This window comes from Prunus dulcis, chromosome 6 (assembly GCF_902201215.1).
Source record: "Prunus dulcis chromosome 6, ALMONDv2, whole genome shotgun sequence".
In the NCBI taxonomy this organism is placed as follows: domain Eukaryota; kingdom Viridiplantae; phylum Streptophyta; class Magnoliopsida; order Rosales; family Rosaceae; genus Prunus; species Prunus dulcis.
This window is the reverse complement of record NC_047655.1, coordinates 17,936,070-17,958,998: the sequence shown is the minus strand read 5'-3', so window position 1 is coordinate 17,958,998 and position 22,929 is coordinate 17,936,070. Positions and strand designations below refer to the sequence as shown.

Below are 22,929 nucleotides of genomic sequence, written 5' to 3'. Positions count from 1 at the left end.
ATGCGGTGCAATACCCAGCAACGTCCAACAACGTCTGATAAATGTTCTGATTCATCTGGATGAGGTGCAATACCCAGCAACGTCCAACAATTCACATTGTAGTGGCAAGCTTCCATTCCCGCTCTTCAAAATCTCTCTCTCTCTCTCTCTCTCTCTCTCTCTCTCTCTCTCTCTCTCTCTCTGTCTGTGTATGTCTCTATTCTTTAATCAACCCGTCTCTCACGAAACTTTTGTCGAACACATAGAAGATGATTGTGGAAAGCATAGCCGGCTATAACATATTGTGGAACGTGAAGGATTTGAGCTTAGCCTCTTCGAAATGATCTAAGAGCGTAAGCTTCTTCACGATATACGACCTGCGCTTCTTCACGATCTACAAGCATAAGCTCTTCAAAATGTCTGAAGATGAGAGCAGTGGCGGATCCAGGAATTTTGCTTGCAAGGGTCAACATCTTACGGGTGCAGCTCCTTAACCCTATGTCTGTGTTGGCGGAGCTATGTTTAGATCCAGAGAAAATGGGAATAAAGATGCTATTTTATTTATGAGTTTGAAGAGATAGGTTTAGATCGAGAGAAATGAAAAGGAAGAAAATTGGTGGAGCTAGGGTTTTTCTCTCATTATTTTCTTTTATAGACGTCCATTATGACCTTTGAGCTTCACATTGTGGCATTGTGGCTTTTCTCTCTGTGATTTCTACTTCGTGTTTTTGGGCTTTCCACCTTAAGCTACACACCCATGGCTTTCTCTGTCTTTTAAAATTTTTAGAGACTTAGACCTGGATTGATTGTTTAATGACAATGAACATATTTTTAATTACCTGAAAAATAAATGAACATATTTTTGAGTTAGAGACTTAGACCGTTTGACCCCCAAAAAAAAAAAAAAAAATCCTTGGACCAACCCGTGGATTTGGCCTACTTTTCTTTATTATTTTTTTAGTTTTTTGTTGCTACAATTACATGCCCATCACTTTGTGCTTAGCGTTGCATCAGTATCTGCCCTACCATTTTTATTTTTTAAGTTTTTGCTTAGTCTAGTACATGCCCATCACTTTGCTTAGTCTAGGACTTGGTTCCAGAGCTCCTTCGCGTTGACAGCAACCACCTCATCAAGCTCACGACCTCCAGCCACAAGCAGCAGTTGCTGCTTTCCACAACCACCACCAAATGAGACACTCTTCTTCTTCTTCCTTCTCATCCCTCCTCTCCATCTCCCAACCTCGAAAGCCCAGCACTTATAGTCCCACCCAGCTGCACACAGGTTGCCCCTTTGAGGCATTTCGTCGAACACTTTGCAAGGGTCAAGTTTGGCTGCTCTAATGGAGGATTTCAGAGGTTGCAGAGGTCAATTGACCACTCTTGCTCCTCTGTGGATCCGCCCCTGGATGAGAGGAGTGATGCTTTGTATAAAAATAGAAGCAAGGAAATGGGTGTAGATGGAAAGATAGATGAGAAAAGAGGGATGTAGCTCATGGAGATTGAAAAGTCCACTGGAAGGGTAACTGGGATGGGTAAAGCTGATTGCTTTCAGTATTTTAATATAATTTTGGGGCAAAAATATCTACATTCAGGGCAGGACAAGAGACAATGCGGGGAAAAATGGCGCCAGCTAAGAAGTTTTGGGGGTAAGAGAGAGAACGAGTTGAGGTGAGGGCCTTGTTCTAGTACAATTGTTTCAGTTACAATTGCTTTTCACAGAGCCTTTAGATTAGATCCAATGGTATTCTCATGTAATGTTCTCACAAAGTTGTTCTCACTAGATAATCGCCCTATTTTCTATGGTGCTTTCTTTTCAAAAATGAAATATAATGTAATATGGAATAATTATTTTGTCCAATTATGTGTCTCGGCAACTGTGGAGTTCATTCTTTATTGGTATCATTGAACTCGGCAAACTTTCAAATCGCAAAATGCCCACAAAGTCACATTTCCAATTTCTGCAAGTGCCATGTCCAAAATGGTAAAAGCAAACCACTTTTCCGGGTAATTGGGTGGGTGAAAATTTTAATTTAAAATTGTAAAAGAAGCTGGGGTGAGAGAGGCTCGAACTCTCGACCTCAGGATAACTCAGAAGCTATGAGACCTACGCGCTAGCCAACTGCGCCACCACCCCAATGTTGATAATTGCCTGGACTTTTTACTAATTAGTAAACATACTAACTGATTTTCTTAAAACAATCCATCCCGCATCTAATGATTTTACTTCTTCCATAGCATTGCCTTTCTGTTGACAAGTTTCTTTGACTTTGTTTCAGTGTTCTACTTCTGTTTGCTCTTGTTCAGCTACCCTGTTATACTTTGATATAGCATTCCTCTGTTATTGTATCAAGAACGTGCTGCATTGATTTGATACCAATGTGCTCATAAAAATTGATTTTATGGTTCGAAAATTGACTCGTTGTTTTGCTTTAGGTCTTGAATGTCTAGGCTTAGCTATTTACTTTTGAAATATGATTACTTTTATCAATTTACTTACGTGGGAATATCTTTCGCTACGCAAAATACAGAGGACCTAAGTTAATATGAACAAGAAAAGTTGATAAACAAATTAAAATACTAATTTGAAGTAACAGAATATTAGCAGACTCTTGCACTGTTCTTTGATTATGTCCTACTTGAACAATTAGGGAATGAATCAAAAGGGATGCTAATAAATTACATTACAATTTCAGAAAGCCAGTTTGATCTTCAACCACTAGCGAGGATGTAGTTCAGTAATTTCTGAAATCTCATATTCCAGTACTTTGGCAGAGTTACTCTTGGAATGATCAGACCTCGTTACCCCTGAATTATATTCCAATCCTAACGACATGTCCGATCCAATGCTATGCAAATAAAATGCTGGTTGGGAGGGCACTGGGAGAGAGAGAGAGTAGCTATTCAGCATGAGAATAACAGAAGCCATGGTTGGCTTATCAGGCACATTTTCTTGCACACATAATAATCCAATGTGGATGCATCTCATTATTTCTGTTCTTGAACCAGTCTTCAATGTGGGATCTATTAGATTTGAAGCTGTTCCTTCCCTCCAACTTCTCCAGGCCTGCAATGATTTGTGAATTTGATCAGAGATAAGTTTTCTTTCTTTGATTCGTTGCACTAAATTGTATTAAGATACCAAAACTATATTATATTTTCACTTACGAAGCTTAGAAGATCCTCCACATTTTCTCCATGCCGGAAGCCACTATTTTTTTGTCCACTGACTATCTCTAGAACTAACACACCAAAACTGTAGACATCGGACTTAACAGAAAAGTGTCCATGCATTGCATACTCTGGAGCCATATACCCACTGCATATCAACAAAAAGAATGTCAGCGTTCACCAACACATTAGGGAAGGAAATTGTTGACATAACAAACATAAGCCCACATGCAGTTAAGTTCATATTCTTACTAGGTCCAACAATCCGACTAGTATTGCCTTGTGTTTGATCAGGCACGAACAACCTTGCCATGCCAAAATCTGAAATTTTGGGGTTCATTTCTGCATCTATCAAGATGTTACTAGCTTTGAGATCACGATGAATAATTCTAAGGCGAGAGTCTTCGTGGAGGTAAAGGAGGCCTCGAGCAGTGCCTACTATGATTTTGTAGCGCCTCTCCCAATCTAGTTGTGCATGCTTTGTTGGGTCTGCAAATATATTAATGCAAAATCAAGACTTCAATTACGATGTTTGCTTGCATACATGTCACACAATTGGAATTTTATAATAAACATTCGAAGTTAAACGAAAACAATGCATAATTCCAGACATACCAAATATGATGTGATCGAGACTTGCATTAGGGACAAATTCATAGACAAGAAGCCTTTCACTTCCTTCTAAGCAGAAACCTAAGAGTCTAACTAAATTCCGGTGTTGAAGTTTAGCCACTAACAAGACCTCATTTTTGAATTCTAAATCTCCTTGCCCAGAATTTGTAGAAAGCCTTTTTACAGCTATATCTTTTCCATTGAGTAGCCTACCCTGAAAAAATATATAGGTACGGAATGAAAAAAAGCAGATGTGAGATAAGTGGCATTCAAGAAATATGAAAGTTATAAGTTCTTGTTATTAACTTGTCATTACCCAGTAAACAGATCCAAATCCTCCCTGTCCAAGTTTATTTGCTTCAGAAAAGTCATCTGTAGAAACTCTAATGGTGGCAAAGTCAAATTGCAGGGATTCTGCAGATCCAATTTCATCTGTATCATCGCCGCCTGAGGAACAATTTAACAAAAACTAAATTAAGTAGTTGTAGCATTATAAACTCTAAAAATGCCTACTTGACTTCCCCATATCAAATGGAATAATATGATTAATGTTCACTGGAGTTGCCTCCTTACCTGGAAGTAACTTCCTAGTTTCAAGTTTTTTCTTTGTCCTCTTTACTCTTAAACAAATGCAGAAGAATATAACTATTAGTGCCACAGAAACAACAATTGGCACAACAATAATGATGACAGTCCGAGATCTGTTACTCTTTGATCCTGCAAAAATCAGAAATCTCATTTGCATGAATTTGAATACATACATACATATATATCTATATATATATATATATATATATATGAACCTAACAAAACATGCATTACAACAACTAAAAATTGAATTGAGGGGCTAAAATGTAACCCGTGTACAAATTCATGGACAATTGCTCAAATTAAGCCAACTTTATTTCTTCAAAGCATAACATATTGGGACATATATATATGTACCTCCTGTACTGATTGATGGTGGAGGAGGACTAGATAGTGGCGGCGAGGACGGCAATGGTGGCACAGTTGTAGGGTCATAGAAGCGAGAGATCTCATACCTAACATTACAGCTGGGTTTAACAACTCTTCCACCTTGCTTCCCCTCACAACATTTTGGGATATCTTCCAAAGCACCAACCAAACAATCGCTGCAGGCCTGCTCGGCCAAATCCGGCGTGCACTGCGCAAGTCCATATATTGTTTGGAAATTGGGAGCTGTTGCGGTCCCTACCGCAAACTTTCGAAGTGAACCGTTCGCCGCAGCTTGACGACTCAGGTCCTCCAGTAGACTCCTAAGCTCTTGAAAAAACCCGTCGACGTCGGAGGAGGACACGTTCTCTAGGTTCCACAGCCAAAAAGCAGGAGCAGCTTCCATGGCGCCGTACATGGAGTGGTTTGCGTAGCGAAGCATGCACTCGTCGTAGAAGCCGAAAGCTTCCTTCTGATTGGGACAGAGCTGTGTGAGCTTTTGTGTGGAGTTGCTGAGGCAGCCACGGCAAGTGTCCCCCGTGACATCTCCTCGACATAGAGCAATTGCGTGAACCTCATCGGCGTTTTCTCCGTAGGATGAGTTGTAGAAGCCGTAGCCATTGCCGTTGTTGGAGGGGGAAGAAAGAGAAGAGAGAAGGGTGTTGAGGTTTGTCTGGTAGGTACTGTTGGTGGTGTAGTTGCCTTTTTCGTTGAAACAGCTATGGCTTCGAAAATCAGGCGGCGGCTGGGCAAGGGATTGAGTGCTGATGAGGAACAGAATGGGATAAAGGAAGAACAGAAATCTTGAGGAGCCCATTAATGGCGCCATTCTGTTTTGTACATTATCGTTGGTCAAGATCAAAACTGTGTTTATATACTTTTTATTGTGGCAAACGGTCAAGAAAAGATTTGCGTGTGAAATTTTTCACAATGAACATTTGTTGTTCAACCTGCAAAAACACCGGACACGCAATATTTGTGAAAAGTGCAAGAATAGTTGTCTGTCTGATTACACACAATATGAGAAGAAGTATCAAATTTAAATTCTCTTTTTGTGTTGATAAAAAGAAAAAGAAAAAAAAAAAGAGCATAATACATCAAAAAGAAAATGTAATTTATTTCTCAAATGATATATGTTATCTATATATATATATATATATATATATCTATATATATAAAACAAAAGGCAGAGAATGGTGAAACATTCAAAATACCAGAAAATACCCTTAGTTAATGCAAACATTACAAATTGAAATTATTAATTAAATGAGGATAATATGATAAATTCAAAATTTTTCGTATTAAAAAAATTTAAAAAAAAAAGAAAATTCAGATAATGGATCCTATTTTTATGGAACACAACTATCCATTATCTTTTTTAATTCTAAAATAAATTTAATTTTTTTAAAAAAAATCCTCTTGCAGGCGCAGAAGCGCGTGCAGAGAGGCTAGTATATATAAAGCAAAAAGTAAAGAATGATGAAACATTTAAAATACCAAAAAATGCCCTTAGTTAATTCAAACATTAAGAATTGAAATTATTAATTAAATAGGGATAATATGGTAAATTCATATTTTTTTTCATATTAAAACAAAATTAGATAATATGTCTTATTTTTATGGAACACAACTACCCATTATTTTTTTAATTCTAAAATTAATTTTTTAATTTTTTAAAAAAGCCTCTCGCATGCTCGAAAGTGCGTGTAGAGAGGCTAATGTAGTATAATACTCAGACTAAATCCTGCCAAATCCAAGATCAACCATATTGAAATATATTTCACGACTAAGCAGCCCATAAATTATTCATCAAAATACTTCTTTGACCATTTCTCACTGTTTTAACTAAAATGTAGACGGAGACTGGACTGGTACTGATTTTTGACTTTTGAGGATTGATTGAATATTAAACCATTGATTGAAACGGGAGTAGTTGAGGACAAGGTAAGAATTCCCTGCTGCGGCGCGTAATCCGGGTCAAAGGAAAGGAAAATTCCACAAAAGAAAAAGTTATGTAGTTTTGATCCAACTTCAAAATCTAAAGCATTTATAGGAAGTTCATGAGATTGAGAAAATATCAATTTTAGGACGTCAAACATCTAATTTCATGCAAAGCGTAGTCTAGATTTCCAATCATTTGAAAACAAAATATTGATTAACTATCCACGTATTGAAATGTGTCTCCTCTCATAAGTCCTTAAAGAAACTTAGTATGCTCTGACCTTAAAATGGAATAGCCTCTCTCTCTCTAAATTTTTTCTCATTAAAAAAAAAAAAAAAAAAAAGGTTAGTCTCCTCTTCACTTCCAGTTAACAACGTGGGTCAACCCTATACAACACCAATGCATTCCTCCATAATTGAGATTACAATAATGAATATCGTGACAAGTAATTTTTTGACGTAATTAAAAAATATATATATATTTAAATCGGAGTGACATCGACATTATTTATAAAATTTGAAAATATTGTAAACTGAATATTAAACAGAAATTCCTAACAAAGGGTACACGCATGCATCCTGCCTTTGTGAAAAAGTATCCATTGACCGTGTTTCTTATAGTCAGAATTGACTGCTTTTCTTTTTTCTTTTTTCTTTTTTTAAAATTTAATTTTTAATGAGAACTGAAATGTTTAGGGCCCTGAACCAATTTCATGGGGGAAGCCAGCTACAAAATGGATGGGTTAACTTATAGCCAAGAACATAACCATAACTCTACTTGACAAGCCTTATTAAGGACCTATCTAAAACAATGAAGAAACCACACAGTTTGAAGGAAAAATGAACCAAAGGGATATCCTAAACTACCTCAATGGCATGTTACTAATCCGTAATTAGATTAGAAGGAATTGAATTGAGGACGAATTGAATTGAGGAGGAGTTGGATTGAAGAGAATTAGATTCCAGATTCCTATTAAAGTTGTTTATTAAACCATATGAAATTGGAGTAGGAGTGGTACTAATTTCTAAAATATCCTCGTTGGGTTAAAGTATATGGCAAACTTGCTGGAAAGACTTCGACTGACAAGCTCAAGAAAATCAATCGCAAAAGTTGCCCTGGAAACCAAATTTCGTTGTTATAAAGTAAGTTCCGACCCAGCTGACCAAGAGCTGCTCTGGGTTCTTGAATATTTTGGGTTAAGTTCTTGAATCTGATTTTTTTATTGTTTGAATATGGAATTTGATTTTTCATGCAAATTTGAAGCTCAGTTGAGGTTCAGATCTGTTTTGCTGGATTATTTATTTATTTATTTATTGTGTGTATCTTTTAAGGTTCATAACTTCATATTTGGTTTTTCGGGTATGGACTCAGTTGATTTGTTCCATTGATGTTTGTAAAAATATTAGTTAGGCTAAATAGCCGCCCCAAACCGTGAAAAACCAAAATCAAACCGGACATAAACAAGTTCGGGTTGGTCCTTTTTTTATTTTTTTATTTTATACTATTTGAGTTTAAATCCGAACCGGACTAGACTGGATGAACAATGCCAGTTTTGATTCTGGTTTTGCCTGAGAATCGGGCCTAACTGGATCGTGCCCAGGCCTAGCGTTTGGTATATCCTATTCAAATAGGAAACTCAAAAACTTTGATTTTTCTTAAAAGCAATTAATTCTCAAATCTATTTTTAAGATTCAAAAACTTGTTTGGTATGCAACTTGCATGGTGAGTTGCTAGAAAAAAAAACTAAAGAAAAACATATATTTTTTATTTTTAATAATTGGGGTGTTTTTGAGTTGTTCTTGAGTTTGAGATTTTAAAAATAGGGCTACCAAACATGTTTTCTTTGTTTTGTCCTTAAATATTATTTTTGAGTTTAAAAAGTTGGATTCAAGTTGAATACCAAACAGACCCAAGTCCCACATGGGAAACTGGACTAAATAAATAAAATATATAATAAATGGTTCCATTACTAATATTACTGACGCATTTTGTGATAAAACCTCATACCTACTGGGCTTTATAGGTAGTTAAGTTGCTAGTAGTGGGCCGCTGACTCGTCTCTCTGAAATTTAACATGGTATTAGAGCGGGACCCCAATCCAGACCCAGAATCCGACCCAAACCGGCCACATCTTGATTGGGTATGGCCACCAACACGACCGACCGACCACACCTTGACTGGGTGTTGCCATCGACCCGATTGACTCCGACTCAAACTATAACCTATGAATCTTCCTCTGCACATAGACCGAGATGATTAACATCAATGTGGATTTAGTTTCACGTGTGGCCCACTATGTGGTGATCCCATTTGAGGGAGTGTGTTGAAGAATACAAAGTCCCACATTGAAAACTTGACTAAATAAACTATAACTTATAATAAGTAGTTCCACTCCTAATAACACCGAGGCCTTTTGTGATAAAATCCCACATTTATTTAGCTTTGTAGCTGGTTAAGTTGGGACAAAATCGATGTTGCTAGTGATAGACTACATGCCCGTTTTTTCTGAAATTTAACACATAGTAGATCAGCCGATGCCTCAGCCTGAATGATGACTTGTTAGTTGCTGGACTGTTCCAGGGAGTGAAGCATCCCATAATTAAGAAGACCAGCCCATGCCTGAATGATGACTCATCAGGCAACACCATCAACAAAACAGCTGCTAAAGGAATGGCTGAACCGGAATCAACAGACTTGGATAATTTTCTCCACAAATCCATTAGAAGAAAATGCTTTGCAATATAGCACTTCCTCTGTTATTGTATCAAGAATGTGAAGCTTTATTCAGAACCCTACTTGAACAATTAATGAATGAACCACACCATATAGAATTAGATAAGAAAGAATTAAAATGAATCAAAAGGGATACTAATAAATTACATTACAATTTCAGAAAGCCAGTTCGATCTTCAACCACTAGCGAGGATGTGGTTCAGTAAAAGTCTCATATTCCATTACATTGACAGAGTTACTCTTGGATCGATCTGACCTTGTTGCCCCTGAATTATATTCAGATCGTAACGACATGTCCAATCCAATGCTGCTATGCAAATAAAATGCAGGTTGGGAGGGCACTGGGAGAGTGAGGGAGTAGCTATTCGTCATGATATTAACAGATGCCATGGTTGGCCTATCAGCCACATTTTCTTGCACACATAATAATCCAATGTGGATGCATCTCATTATTTCATTTCTTGAATCAGTCTTCAGTGTGGGATCTATTAGATTTGAAGCTGTCCCTTCCCTCCAACTTCTCCAGGCCTGCAATGATTTATGAATTTGCAGAATTGATCAGAGATAAGTTTTCTTTCTTTATTTCGTTGCACTCAGTTGTATTGAGATGCCAAAACTATATTATATTTCACTTACGAAGCTTAGAAGACCATCCACATTGTCGCCATGCTGGAAGCAACTAATTTTTTGTCCATTGACTATCTCTAGAACTAACGCGCCAAAACTGTAGACATCGGACTTAACAGAAAATAAGCGTCCATGAAATGCATACTCTAGAGCCATATATACCCACTGCATATCAACAAAAAGAATGTGAGCTTTCACCAACACATAAGGAAAGGAAATTGTTGACATAACAAACATAAGCCCACATGCAGTTAAGTGCAAATTCTTACTAGGTCCCGACAATCCGACTAGTATTGCCTTGCGTTTGATCAGGCACGAACAACCTTATCATGCCAAAATCTGAAATTTTGGGGTTCATTACTGCATCTATTAAGATGTTACTAGCTTTGAGATCACAATGAATAATTCTAAGGCGGGGGGAATCTTCGTGAAGATAAAGGAGGCCTCGAGCACTGCCTACTATGATTTTGTAGCGCCTCTCCCAATCTAGTTGTGCCCGCTTTGTTGGGTGTGCTAATATGTTAATGCAAAATCAAGACTTCAATTACAATGTTTGTTTGCATGTATGTCACACAATTGGAATTTTATAATAAACATTCGAAGTCAAACGAAAACAATGTATAATTCCAGACATACCAAACATGATGTGATCGAGACTTGCATTAGGGACATATTCATAGACAATAAGCTTTTCAATTCCTTCCAAGCAGAAACCTAAGAGTCTAACTAAATTCCGGTGTTGAAGTTTAGCCACTAACAAACCTCATTTTTTAATTCTAAATCTCCGTGTCCAGAGTTTGTAGAGAGTCTTTTTACAGCTATATCTTCTCCATTGAAAAGCCTGCCCTGAAAAAATATGTAGGTACAAAATGAAAAAACAAATATGAGATAAGTGGCATTCAAGAAATATGAAAGTTAAGTTCTTGTTAACTTGTCATTACCCTGTAAACAGATCCAAATCCGTCCTCTCCAAGTTTATTTGCTTCGAAAAAGTCATCTGTGGAAACTCTAATGGTGGCTGAGTCGAATTTTGCAAATCTAATTTCATCTGTATCGTCGCCGCCTGAGGAACAATTTAACAAAAACTAAATTAAGCGGTTGTAGCATAATAAAATCTAAAAATGCCTATCAAATGGAATAATATGATTAATGTTCACTAGAGTTGCCTGCTTACCTCGAATTAAGTCTCCTCTCCACTTCTAATTAACAATTTGGGTTATTTATAAAATTATTAACAAAAGGCACATGCATGCATCATGCCTTTGTCAAAGTATCTATTGACCATGTTTCTTGTGTAGTCGTCATTGATCACTGCTTATTTTGATTACAACTGAAATGTTTAGAGCCCTAAACCAATTTCATGGGCGAAGCCAGCTACAAAATGGAGCCAAGAACCCATAACCCTAAAAAGAATATTTCCAAAAGATTGCACTCTACTTATTAAGAACCTACCTGAACAATGAAGCAACCACACAGTTTAATTTGAACCTACCTAAATTACATCAATATAATTTCTTTTTCATATATTAGCTTCCATAAATCATCAAGCACTATTGAGGATATAATTAACGAAGCCTCATTTTCTGGGTGCTTTGTTAGAGTTGTTCTTGTATCGATCCAACCTTGTTTACCTGGAATTGCCCTCCGATCCCAAAGACATGTCGAATTCAACGATGTTGAGCAGAAAAAATGCTGGCTGTGAGGGCACAGGGAGACTGAGGGAGTATCACAATAACAGAAGCCATGGGTTGGCCTGTCAGCCACATTTTCTTGCACACATAATAATCCAATGTGGATGCATCTCATTATTTCACTTCTTGAACCAGTCCTCAAGGTGGGATCTATTAGATTTGAAGCTGTCCCTTCCCTCCAACTTTTCCATGCCTACAATAATTTATGAATTAGCATAAATTAATTTGAGAAAAAAATTTGTTTCTTTCATTGCATTCAATTTCACTAATATATAAATACTCACATCGCTTAAGAGATCCCCCTCATTCTCTCCACAACAAAAACAACTATTTTTCAGCCCACTTACAATCTCTAAAATCAACACGCCAAAACTATAGACAATAGACTTAACATAAAACTGCCCATGCATTACATATTCTGGAGCCATATATATCCACTGTATATACCAATAAGAAGGTCAACATTGACTAGCATGGACGAAGATTTTGGAAATCATTGGTATATATATCATGATATGAGTAAAATAAAAGCCACATATATAGCACGATTAAGTACTTATTAGGTCCCCACAATTCGACTGGTAACGCCATGTGTTTGGTTACACTACTACATTTTACTATTTGCGCGATGATTTTTTGCGCAACGAAGACAAATTCATTGCGCAAGAAACATTCCAACGACGAAAAAAATAATTCGTCGCGCAAACTTTCCAAAACTTGAGCGACCAAATCTTTCCTCGCGCCATTAGAATTAGCGCGACCAAAATCGTCATCGTCGCGCAAAGTAAGGAAGAAAAACGCGGGTTCTTTTGTTTTCGCGCCAAGCACTTGTGCGACGACACATATCATCACGCAAGAAGACCTAGCACGACGATAATTGTTATTGTCGCATAACGTTAGACTAAAAACCGCGGGTTATTGTATTTGCCACCAAAAACTTGCGCGACAACAATTGTCGTCGTAAAAAGACAACTTAGCGCGACGACAAACGTTATCGTCGCGTAAGAAAAACGTGGGATTTTTTTATTTGGCACTAAATACTTGCGCAACGGAAAAATATGTCGTCGTGTAAAGGTTGATGTCGGCATGTTCATGGGCGACGAAAATTGTCTTTTGCCCAATGAGATTGAGAAATTGCGCGACGAAAGTTTGAGCGACGAAAATATTTTGTCGTCGCGCAAAAGTTGGATGTCGACACGTACTTGCGTGACGAAAAATGTATTTTGGGTGAAGAAATGGACCACTTGTGTGACGAAAATGAGGTTCAGCACAACGAAAATTTTATTTTGCACAATGACAGTTTGCGTGACGAATCAAGATTCGTCGCTCAAAACCCTTCTTCATGTAATTTGGATTCTGCCATTGTAGAGGCAGACTTCAAAAAAAAAGCTCTGCCTCTGCCTCTGCTTCTGCTTCTGCTTCTGCTGGGAATTCAGCACGTTCATTGGGTAAGTATTTTATGTCGTTAGTTTAAAAGTATTAATGTAAATTCATACTAACGCTATTAATTTCGTTTTCTTTAGGGATATTTGTAATTAGAGATTGGTGAAGAACGATTGAGAAGGTATTTGATTTGTTTTATATTTTAAAAATATAAAATTAATTATATTATGTTAAACTTAGTTTGTTAGGTTTATTTTTTTTTGTGAAATTTTTTACACGTAGCATATTATGATGTACAAGTTTTTCATTAACTTTTTTTTTTTTTATTATTTTTAGTTTAGATTTCTAACTTTTAAAGACTTTTTTTGAGTGAATGACTTTTCTAGTTGACAAATTCTTAATGACTTTTACATACTTTATAAAGTTAAGTGACATACATTGAACAAAAAATTAGGGAAAAAAACAATTGGATACAATTACATAAAAGCAAAGAATAGTTCTCCTTAACATTAGAAAATGATAAAAATGACAAAGTACATTTGAAAATGTACCATAAGGAAATAATTGGCGTTCAACTATCCATGTTCAGTTTTAAAAAAAGCTTAGCCATGATTCATTTCAATGACGGTGAATAAACCATAATACAAATTCCTTTTGAAAATTCCAATGCTCATTACCGTTGAGTTCCGTTATTATCTTGCATGGCATTTCTCCACATGTCAGAAGCTATACCAACTCTCCATTCATTAGCATTCTCTCGTTGTTGTTCTTGAGTTTCAAAAACTTGTTCCACATTATCTCCTTCATTCCCTGGTAATGGTGAAGATGATGAAGACTCATTCTCTAGTTCAATAGGAAATTCATCAGAACGACATTCCCTATGAAGAAAATTATGTAGTCCTGCACAAGCTAACAGAACCTCTGCTTGAGTCCTATATGGGAATGGAGGTGCTGACTTGAAAATTGTGAATCTTGATTTAAATATCCCAAATATCCTCTCAATTACATTCCTCAAGGAAGCATGGCGAAGATTGAACAACTCAGTTGCGTTTTCGGGGTCACGACCTTGACCAGCAAAATCTTGGAGATGATATCGTACCCCTCGAAATGGAGCTAAAAATTGACGTCGATTTGGAAATCCACAATCCACTAAGAAATATTTACCTAATCATAATATATATATATAATTTGTATGCAAAGCATGATATAATGAATGATAATAATAAAACAAAGAGATAAGAGTGTACCTTGTGGTACCTTGAGTCCATTCCTCCTTGATAAAGCATCATTTAACACTTTTGAATCATGAGCTGAACCTTCCCATCCACTGAGCACGTATATGAACTCCAAATCAAAGTTACATGCTGCTAATACATTTTGTGATATCTTTCCATGACGATTGCGGTAGCTGCTTACATCACATCCCTTTACCATGGCTAGAATATGTGTACCATCAATAGCTCCAATGCAATCCTGAAATGAATTAATAAGAAATTATAAGTAAAACATAGTTTTTGTTGGAATAATAACAATAATACTTATAATAATAAATTCCATTACCTTAAAGTAGGGGTAAAATCGTGTACTTTCTCTTATCTTAGCTGGCACTGCAAATCGAGATTTAGCCAACATTTCTGGTGCTAGCGTGTTCAATGCCTTCAAGACTTTGTTGAAGTTTTTGCTAGTAGCAAAATGTGATCGATCAAATGTCTTTCGGGTAAGACAATATCGAGAATTTTGACCTACAGTGAGTAAAAATGTAGCAAGCATTTCTTCAACACAAATAAATCTTGTATCTTGTAGGAGTGTTTTGTCTCTGATGATAGTGCATAATTTCCGAAACACATTTGGATACATTCTATAGACTTGTCGAAATTCTTCAGGATCTTCATGTAATATTTTATGTATATAATCATACCCACTTGTAGTAATTGGTCGTCGAGTTAATGGACGCTCAATATGCACACTACGCATGATAACCATAAGCTCATGTAGCACTTGGACCACTGCTTCCATTGCCATTTGTAAATGCTTGATGGTTTCGTAAAATTCTTCATCCATTTCTTCTCCCTCCATTTCCTCTTCCTCTGCTCTATTATCTCCATGCATGATCGATTGAGACATCATATGTGAACCACCTAAAATAAAAATTGGAAGCAATTACACCTTTTACTATATCACACGTACAAATCCTTATTAATTGTGTATATTTTCATAATAGCTTATTGGTAAACTGCATCCAATGCACCTTTTAAATTTTTATTTATCAAATCTAATCACATAGACAAGTAACATATTCTTATCAAAATAAATAAATATTACTCAGTCATCAATAATATTTCATAAACACTCACAAATCAACAGAAATGGTTAGATTACAAAAGAGTCTATATTCTAGCAATTCTCCTAACCTAATATGTGGGATGTAAATATTATATGAAAAAATTATCCACCTAACGAATTATGGTAAAGAAACAGTACCTAAAGAATAAATTAATGGGTTTAGGGGCAACAAATTATATAATAAAATATTATAAGCAAACATAGCATATGCGACAATCAATATAATAAAATATTTATATGCAAACACAGCTTTTTTTACTAATAGAAGAAATATTCATCAATAATAAACGTGTGGATGAGAAGAGAAGAAAAATATTCAATATTTTTTTACTAACCTGAAGGAAGTGGATGACAATGGGATACCAAAGTAGAGCCCTAACCATGAAGAAAAAAGATCTATCTGCTTGATGCTTGATATAACAAGGGAAGAAAGAATTGGAGACGTTTGGAGACTTTTTGGTTCTATCTTCTCAACTTCCCAATATTTTCATAAAGTCTGGTGTAAATTAGCAAGACTTTTGGTAGTAAGAATTACCTTTAAAAGTATTGAAAAGTCATTTATTTAACAAAGTTTTTAAAAGGCATTAATATTTTGGATACCTCAAAACTTTTAAATACTCTTTAAAACTCACAATTGAATACAACTAAACTTTTAAAGACTATTTAAAAGTCACAATTGAATACCTTCAGACTTTTAAACTCATTAAAACTCATTAAAAGTTATAATTGGATACACCCCCCTTAGTTTCCCGTTTGAGATTAGTTGGATTTCGTGCATGGATGCGTAAAGCATGACTGCGGTCCAATTAATTCTTGAATTGTCCCATTATTTGGATAGTTTGGGAATGCATAGTCATGTCACGTGATGTATGGCTACAGGATTAGGTTTCAATTTTGGAGATTTTGGTGTCATCTCTGTACGTTCTTCGAGTGGTACGTAGATATTTTATACCTACGTTACACCTCAACAACTGTATCGAGATGCTACTGAAATTCATCCACGTCGAAATCTAATCTCATGCACCCGTAAATTACGTGACATGACTATGCATTTTCGAATGGGATAGGGCCCTTACCGGAGACATAAGGTGACATTATGACTTCGTATGAAGTTGTTGTGATTGTTGTGTTGTGATTGTGGTTCCAGGAATTATGAGCAGGAGGTGGATACAGAACCCGAATAGATGCGCATACGAATACTTGAATGGAATCAAGGATTATACTGAGTTTGCACGTACACACAACCCAGGTGCAACTAGAATCAGTTGTCCTTGTAGGAGGTGTAACAACATGTTGTGGGAGACAATTGAAAATGTTGGATTTCATTTAGCAAGGCATGAAATGATTGAGACATATAGCTTTTGGAACCTTCACGGGGAACAATTAGACAATGCTTCGTCTTCAAATGCCATAAGAGTGGACAATATTGAACCTATTTTGGATCTTAATGAATAAGTCATGGATATTATAAATGATGTTTTTCCATTTGCATCGCCCAACATCAATCAGGAAGGGGAAGATGACGTGCCTATCCCAATGGACAGTGCAGAGTTCGAACAATATGAACAACTGTTAAAAATTGCCAACCAAGAGTTATACCCGGGGTGCGAGAGTTTTTCAGTTCTCACGGCGATTGTGGAGCTACAGAAAAATAAAGTATCGTATGTCGAACCTGTATTTCGATTACTTTTTGGGAGTTTTCAAGAGAATGCTTTGGAATGACAATTGTTTGCCTAAAGATTAGCTGCCAAAGTTATCTATCCAGTAGTAGATCCTTTATATTTAACATCAACTATGTTCCAACCTCAGATCATCGGTGAAGAAAATTTGATATCTAATCTCCTGTTGTTCCTCAGTAGCTCAATGGTAGAGCGGTGGCTGTTAACTGACTGGTCGTAGGTTCGAATCCTACTTGGGGAGATTTTATTCATTCCGAATAAGGTGTTGAATGGTCTTTGATTGGATTATGAAAAAATTCACGCTTACAAAAACAATTGCATGTTATTCTACAAAGAGTATGAAACATTAGATACATGCCCTATATGCAATGAGTCGAGGTTCAAAATGACATCTCAGAATAGAATGACTAAGATCCCACAAAAAAAGTCATGCGTTATCTGCCCCTGAAACCTAGGTTGCAACGATTGTATATGTCGACGCATACTGCCACAAACATGAGATAGCATAAGGAAAAACGGTAGACGACAATGTGATGCGGCATCGTGCAGATGGGGAGACATTGAAAGAGTTCGATCGAACGTTCCCAAAGTTTGTTGTTGATCCCCAAAATGTTAGATTGGGACTTGCCACTGACGGATTCAATCCATTTGGGATTCTAAACCAACGCCACAACACTTGGCCGATTTTCGTATTTCCATATAATTTGCCGTCTTTGAAATGCATTAAAAAAAAGGTACATGATGATGATTGTTTTGATAACTGAGGATCCTGGAAAGTCAATCAATGTTTACTTAAGGCCGTTGGTTGATGAGCTCAAGGATTTATGAACAAACGGTGTGCGCACGTACGATAAATCCACTGGGAAGATATTCACTTTGTGGGCAGCAGTTATGTGAACTGTGAATGATTTTCCTGCATATGCAATGGTTTTTGGGTGGAACACAAAGGGTTATATGGCATGCCCTGTATGCAAAGAAGGTGTAACTTCTGATTGGCACGTTGGAAAATTTTGTTATCTTGGTCATTGGAGATGGTTGCCACGGGACCACGAGTGGAGGGAAAATGATAAAAAGTTCGACGGGAACACAGAGCATCGCCTCAGACCTAGAGAATGTTCCGATGATGAGATCTTGGAACAGCTTAACCGTTTGGATTTTGCTCCGTTCGGAAAAACAGTTAGTCGGACCAAACCTTCTACACATTTGAACTGGACGCACAAGCCTATGTTTTTTGAGCTCCCATATTGGTCGAAACTAAAATTGAGGCACAATCTCGACTTTATGCATGTTAAGAAAAATGTCTTTGGCACATTGATGGGCAAGATAAAAGACACAATCAAAGCTCGTCTTGATTTGGAAAGAATGGGCATACGAAGAGGTTTATGGATGAACAAGGACAGTGATAAAGCTAGAAGGGATCTTGCATTTTTTTTCCATGAGACCGAATGACAAAAAAGATTTTCTAAAGTTTGTATCATCTGTAATGTTTCCCGATTGGTATGCTTCTAATATCGGGTGTTGCGTAAATGTTGACGGGGGTAAATTTACTGGACTAAAGAGCCATGACTGCCATGTGTTATGCAACACCTACTTCCTGTGGGTATTCAACACCTTTTGCCGGAAGATGTAGTGAAACCAATCATGTTGTTGTCCATATTTTATGCCCAACTAACAGCGAAAACGTTGCAAAAGACAGACATTAATCAGTTGTGCCATGACATTGTCCAAGTCCTATGCAAGTTTGAGATGATATTCCCTCCAGCTTTCTTCACAAGTATGATCCACGTGATGGCTGGTCCTGTCAACTATCGCTGGATGGATCCAATATAAAGGTATATAATCCTCATCATTTGTTTATGCATCTTTATCCCACACTTGCTAATTTGTATTGTTTCGTTTTATTTTCATAGGCTTCTCGGAGAGCTGAAAAAAACTGTACTCAACAGGGCGAAGCCCGAATGATCAATTATTGAGGCTTGGGTTGAATATAAGTTGCTTAATTTTTGTGGAATGTATTTAAAAGATGTGGACACGGCTTTCAATCGTCCTCAGCACAATAATGACGGAGGTGTGAGAAATGAGAAACTTTATGTTTTTGCCCAAAGCGCACGACCCTATGGAGATCCTGTACTAGGAGAGTCGTTTTTCAGAAATGACATGGAGGTAGTGCATTGGTTCATACTGAACAATTATGATGAGATAATGGCATACTTAGATGAGCATGAATAGATGATAAACGAGAACATCCATCACATTTGTATGCCATGAAACACCGTGAATTGTTTCCACAATGGTTTTTGGAATATGTAAGTTATAAGTGTTTTGTATTTGACATATATATTGTATTATTTAATGTTCTCGAACTAACATGTTAATGTTTTTGTATAATATTAGGTGAATAATTTGAAATCATCGAATTCCCCCTCTTACAATGAAGAGTTATATAACTTGGCGTTCGGCCCGATTGGCGCTGAATTGTTCTCGGGTTGCCATGTTGACGGCATCAAGTTTTTGGGGACTGCACGAGATGACAAGTTGTGTATGCAAAACAACGGTGTCCATGTCCCAGGTGGAGGCGAAAATATGGACATTGATTTCTATGGCAAACTCACAACTGTCGTGCAATTGCTTTACAAAAATCGATACCAAGTGATCATGTTTAAGTGTCGATGGTTTGGTACAAACCCAAGTAGGCAGGGAAGTGTTAAAATCGACCATGGCTTACTATCAGTGAACATTAACAGAACTTGGTATGATGACGACCCTTACATTTTGGCAAACATGGCAAAACAGATTGTGAATCTAGATGACCCTAAAGCCGGGATCGGTTGGAAAGTTGTTCAGCAAATGGATCAGAGGAACGTGTATGCTATACCAAAACTAGACCTAACTGACATCGCTGACCAACTTTTAGAATCTTCTATGGAAAATGATGCGGAAACACTTCGAGATACAAATGTTATACAAGAACCATTTCAGCTTCATGGAGTGTCTTCAATCGAAATACCGATTCAGTTAATTACAATTGACCTCAGTAATCTTCTGCGATACGATGTTCCAGTGGGCCCGAACAACGAAAGTGCTGAGGAGGAGGATTGGGAGACCGAAAGTGATGATAACGACGATAACGAAGGTTATTATAGTTCAGATGATGAATAATGCAATTCATTAGCAACTACCCATGTAAAACATAGTAAATGAAATTTTTTGTAATTTCATTATGATAGTGTAAAGATGACATTCACAAATTAAAAAGTAGTTGCACACGAAATTGGCAGTCACATATTAAAATAAGTCATATAATATGTAGATTGAAATTTATATATATACCTAAATTTGAAAAGAGATTTGAATCTAACTATTTGATTTTCAGTGGTCTTTATGAATTTAAGAATTAGGATTTTCTCTTTTTGGAGTTGAAAAGCTTGAAATCGAAAGAATAAAAAAATTTGAAAAAAATTCAAAAAAATTGAAAAAAAAAATTCAAGAATCGGGTCCTTAAGAATTGTTTTTTACTCCTCTTCACTTTTGGCTTCACTCTTTCTTGGCAATCCTTTCTTATTTAATGATTTAATCAAGCACTAAACTATTATACAAACTATAATGTGTAAATTAAGTCTCACATTGGAGAATAAAATAATAATTTATTTCAAATATAAATAATTAACTTTTAATTGCACCGAAGTCTTTGAAATTTGTCCGCAATTAATCTAAAACTTAAGTTGATTAAGGTAGCATGTGTATTTTTTATAATATTCTTTTATTTAAAAAAAAAAAAATTGCTAGAGCTTTGCGACAAATGCCTTTTGTCATTGTGCAACACCTCTTTGCGCAACGAAGGGAACTCGTACGTCACGCAGGTTGCGATAATTTTCATATCACGTGAAAATATAATCTTGCGCGATGAAAACACTACTCTTCGCTCAATGAAGGGAACTTGTACGTCGTGCAGGTTGCGATAATTTTCACGTCACGTGAAAATAGAAGCTTGCGTGACGAAAACACTTCTCGTCGCATAAAGTTATAATTTCGCGCGACGAACACAATTATCGTCGGGCCAATATATATTATAATATAATATACATATATATTATAATAATATACATGTCTATATCTATATGTATATATATATATATATATATTATATATGCATGTAGAGCGTGGATCCGTGGCACTATATTTTTTACACAAGTTTTCAAGCATTTGATTATAAAGGATTGAATGGTTGAGATTATGTCTCATTAATTACTTATATTAAATTAAATCTCTAATGCCAATTAAATTTCATTTTTATTTTGCTTTTTAACACTTTTTAATCAATTTTGTTGAATTTTGTTCTTTTTCTTTCCTTTTCTACCCTTATCCTACATTAATTTATTTTTACTTGTTCCTTCTTTTTCCATATTCTTCTCCCTCTCTTCTTCATCATAACCATTCGGAAAATAGATATTGAATGCAAAAGAAATTTATGAACTTGTGGACATGAATCGGAAAATGAAATCATCTCATACCTTCATTTTGTTTGGGTACTTTCTTAGAAAATAAGCAAAAGGTAGTGTAAGTGGAGAAAGGGGAGTGGGAAAATAAGCTCCCTAAAAAAACAAAACAAAACTCTTTGCCGATGCCATAACATCATACGTCGCACAAAATGTTGCGAGACGCAGACTTTCGTCGCGCAAAATTACTAAGCGCAACGCCAAAATCTTGTGTATCGCGCAACATTACTTTGAGCGAAGCCTGGACATCCTACGTCGCGCACTTTCGAGGGTTTAGGGTTTAGGGTTTAGCGTTCAAGGTTCAGGGTTCAGGGTTTAGGGTTTAGGGTTTAGGGATTGCGCGACGCTAGGTTGCTCTTACGTCGCGCAAGGTTGTGAGAATTTTGGAGGAATTGCTACCTTGCGTGACGATTCACGTTTGTCGTTGCGCAAGGTGACAAAATTTTAGCCGAAATACAACCTTGCGCGATGGTTTATTTTCGTTGTCGCGCAACTTGGCAAAATTTTTAGTGTTTAGGTTTCGGGTTTACGACTTGCGCAACGCTATGTTGTTCTTACATCGCGTAAGGTGACGAAATTTTGGCGTAAGTATAACCTTGCGCGACAGTTTAATTTCGTCGTTGCGCAAGTTGCGGAAAACATACCTCGCGCAATGACTAATATGTTCTTCGTCGCGCAAGGTCAAATTGCGCAACGGTTAATTTCCTTCGTGGCACAAGTTTGTTTAAATTTTTTGAAGAAAAAAAATCGACCCTCAGACCTTTCACTCTCTCTCTCTCTCTCTCTCTCACTTCCTCTCTCTCCTACAGCGATTTCTTGTCGTCAACCACCTCACCTTAACCCACGACACCGCCGCAAGACTGGGCCGTCACCACCTTCAACGCCAGACCTTTCCCCGCCGTCACCGTAGCGCTTGCCGTCGGAATTGGGCCAATTTTCACAGATTCTTCGCCAGCCTTGCTCTCTCTCCTCCGGCCACCAAATCCAACACCTGAGGTATGGTTTCTAGACTATTTTTCGTGCTCTAGCTGATGGTTTGATAGGATTTGATTAATTGTTAGTTTTGGTATCTCGAATTTAAACCCTAAGTTTGGCCATTTTTGAATTTAAATTCCGGCCACTTCCAGCCATATTTCGAGATAGGTCGAAGAATAAAAGTGCCTCCAATTGAGGTTCTGAACCTAGGGTAGGAAGCTTGGCCCTCAATTTTCAGAATTTTCAGGAGATTGTTATCGCTTTAGACACTCACCCGCTACACGCTAGTGTGGCGACGAGTGGGGTACTTTAGCAGAGGGGCATTGTGTCCTAGTGTGATCCCCTAG

General features: G+C 36.9%; 2 protein-coding genes and 1 pseudogene across 2 annotated transcripts; all 3 read right to left on the bottom strand.

The window, feature by feature from the left end:
* Positions 1-2,557: 2,557 nt before the first annotated feature.
* LOC117630392 (putative receptor-like protein kinase At4g00960) lies at positions 2,558-5,542 on the bottom strand. The gene is made up of 7 exons (XM_034363124.1): positions 4,705-5,542; positions 4,333-4,476; positions 4,076-4,206; positions 3,763-3,973; positions 3,405-3,636; positions 3,145-3,301; positions 2,558-3,043 (listed from the first exon to the last, which is right to left on the bottom strand). The coding sequence occupies exons 1-7, from the start codon at positions 5,540-5,542 to the stop codon at positions 2,696-2,698; spliced, it is 2,061 nt and encodes a 686-aa protein (XP_034219015.1). The 3' UTR covers positions 2,558-2,695.
* Positions 5,543-9,571: 4,029 nt separating this feature from the next.
* On the bottom strand, positions 9,572-11,300 carry LOC117630391 (annotated as a pseudogene).
* A 2,428-nt stretch (positions 11,301-13,728) lies between these two features.
* On the bottom strand, positions 13,729-15,198 carry LOC117630390. Its single transcript, XM_034363123.1, has 3 exons — positions 14,650-15,198; positions 14,337-14,562; positions 13,729-13,932 (listed from the first exon to the last, which is right to left on the bottom strand). The coding sequence occupies exons 1-3, from the start codon at positions 15,196-15,198 to the stop codon at positions 13,763-13,765; spliced, it is 945 nt and encodes a 314-aa protein (XP_034219014.1). The 3' UTR covers positions 13,729-13,762.
* Between the last annotated feature and the right edge of the window lie 7,731 nt (positions 15,199-22,929).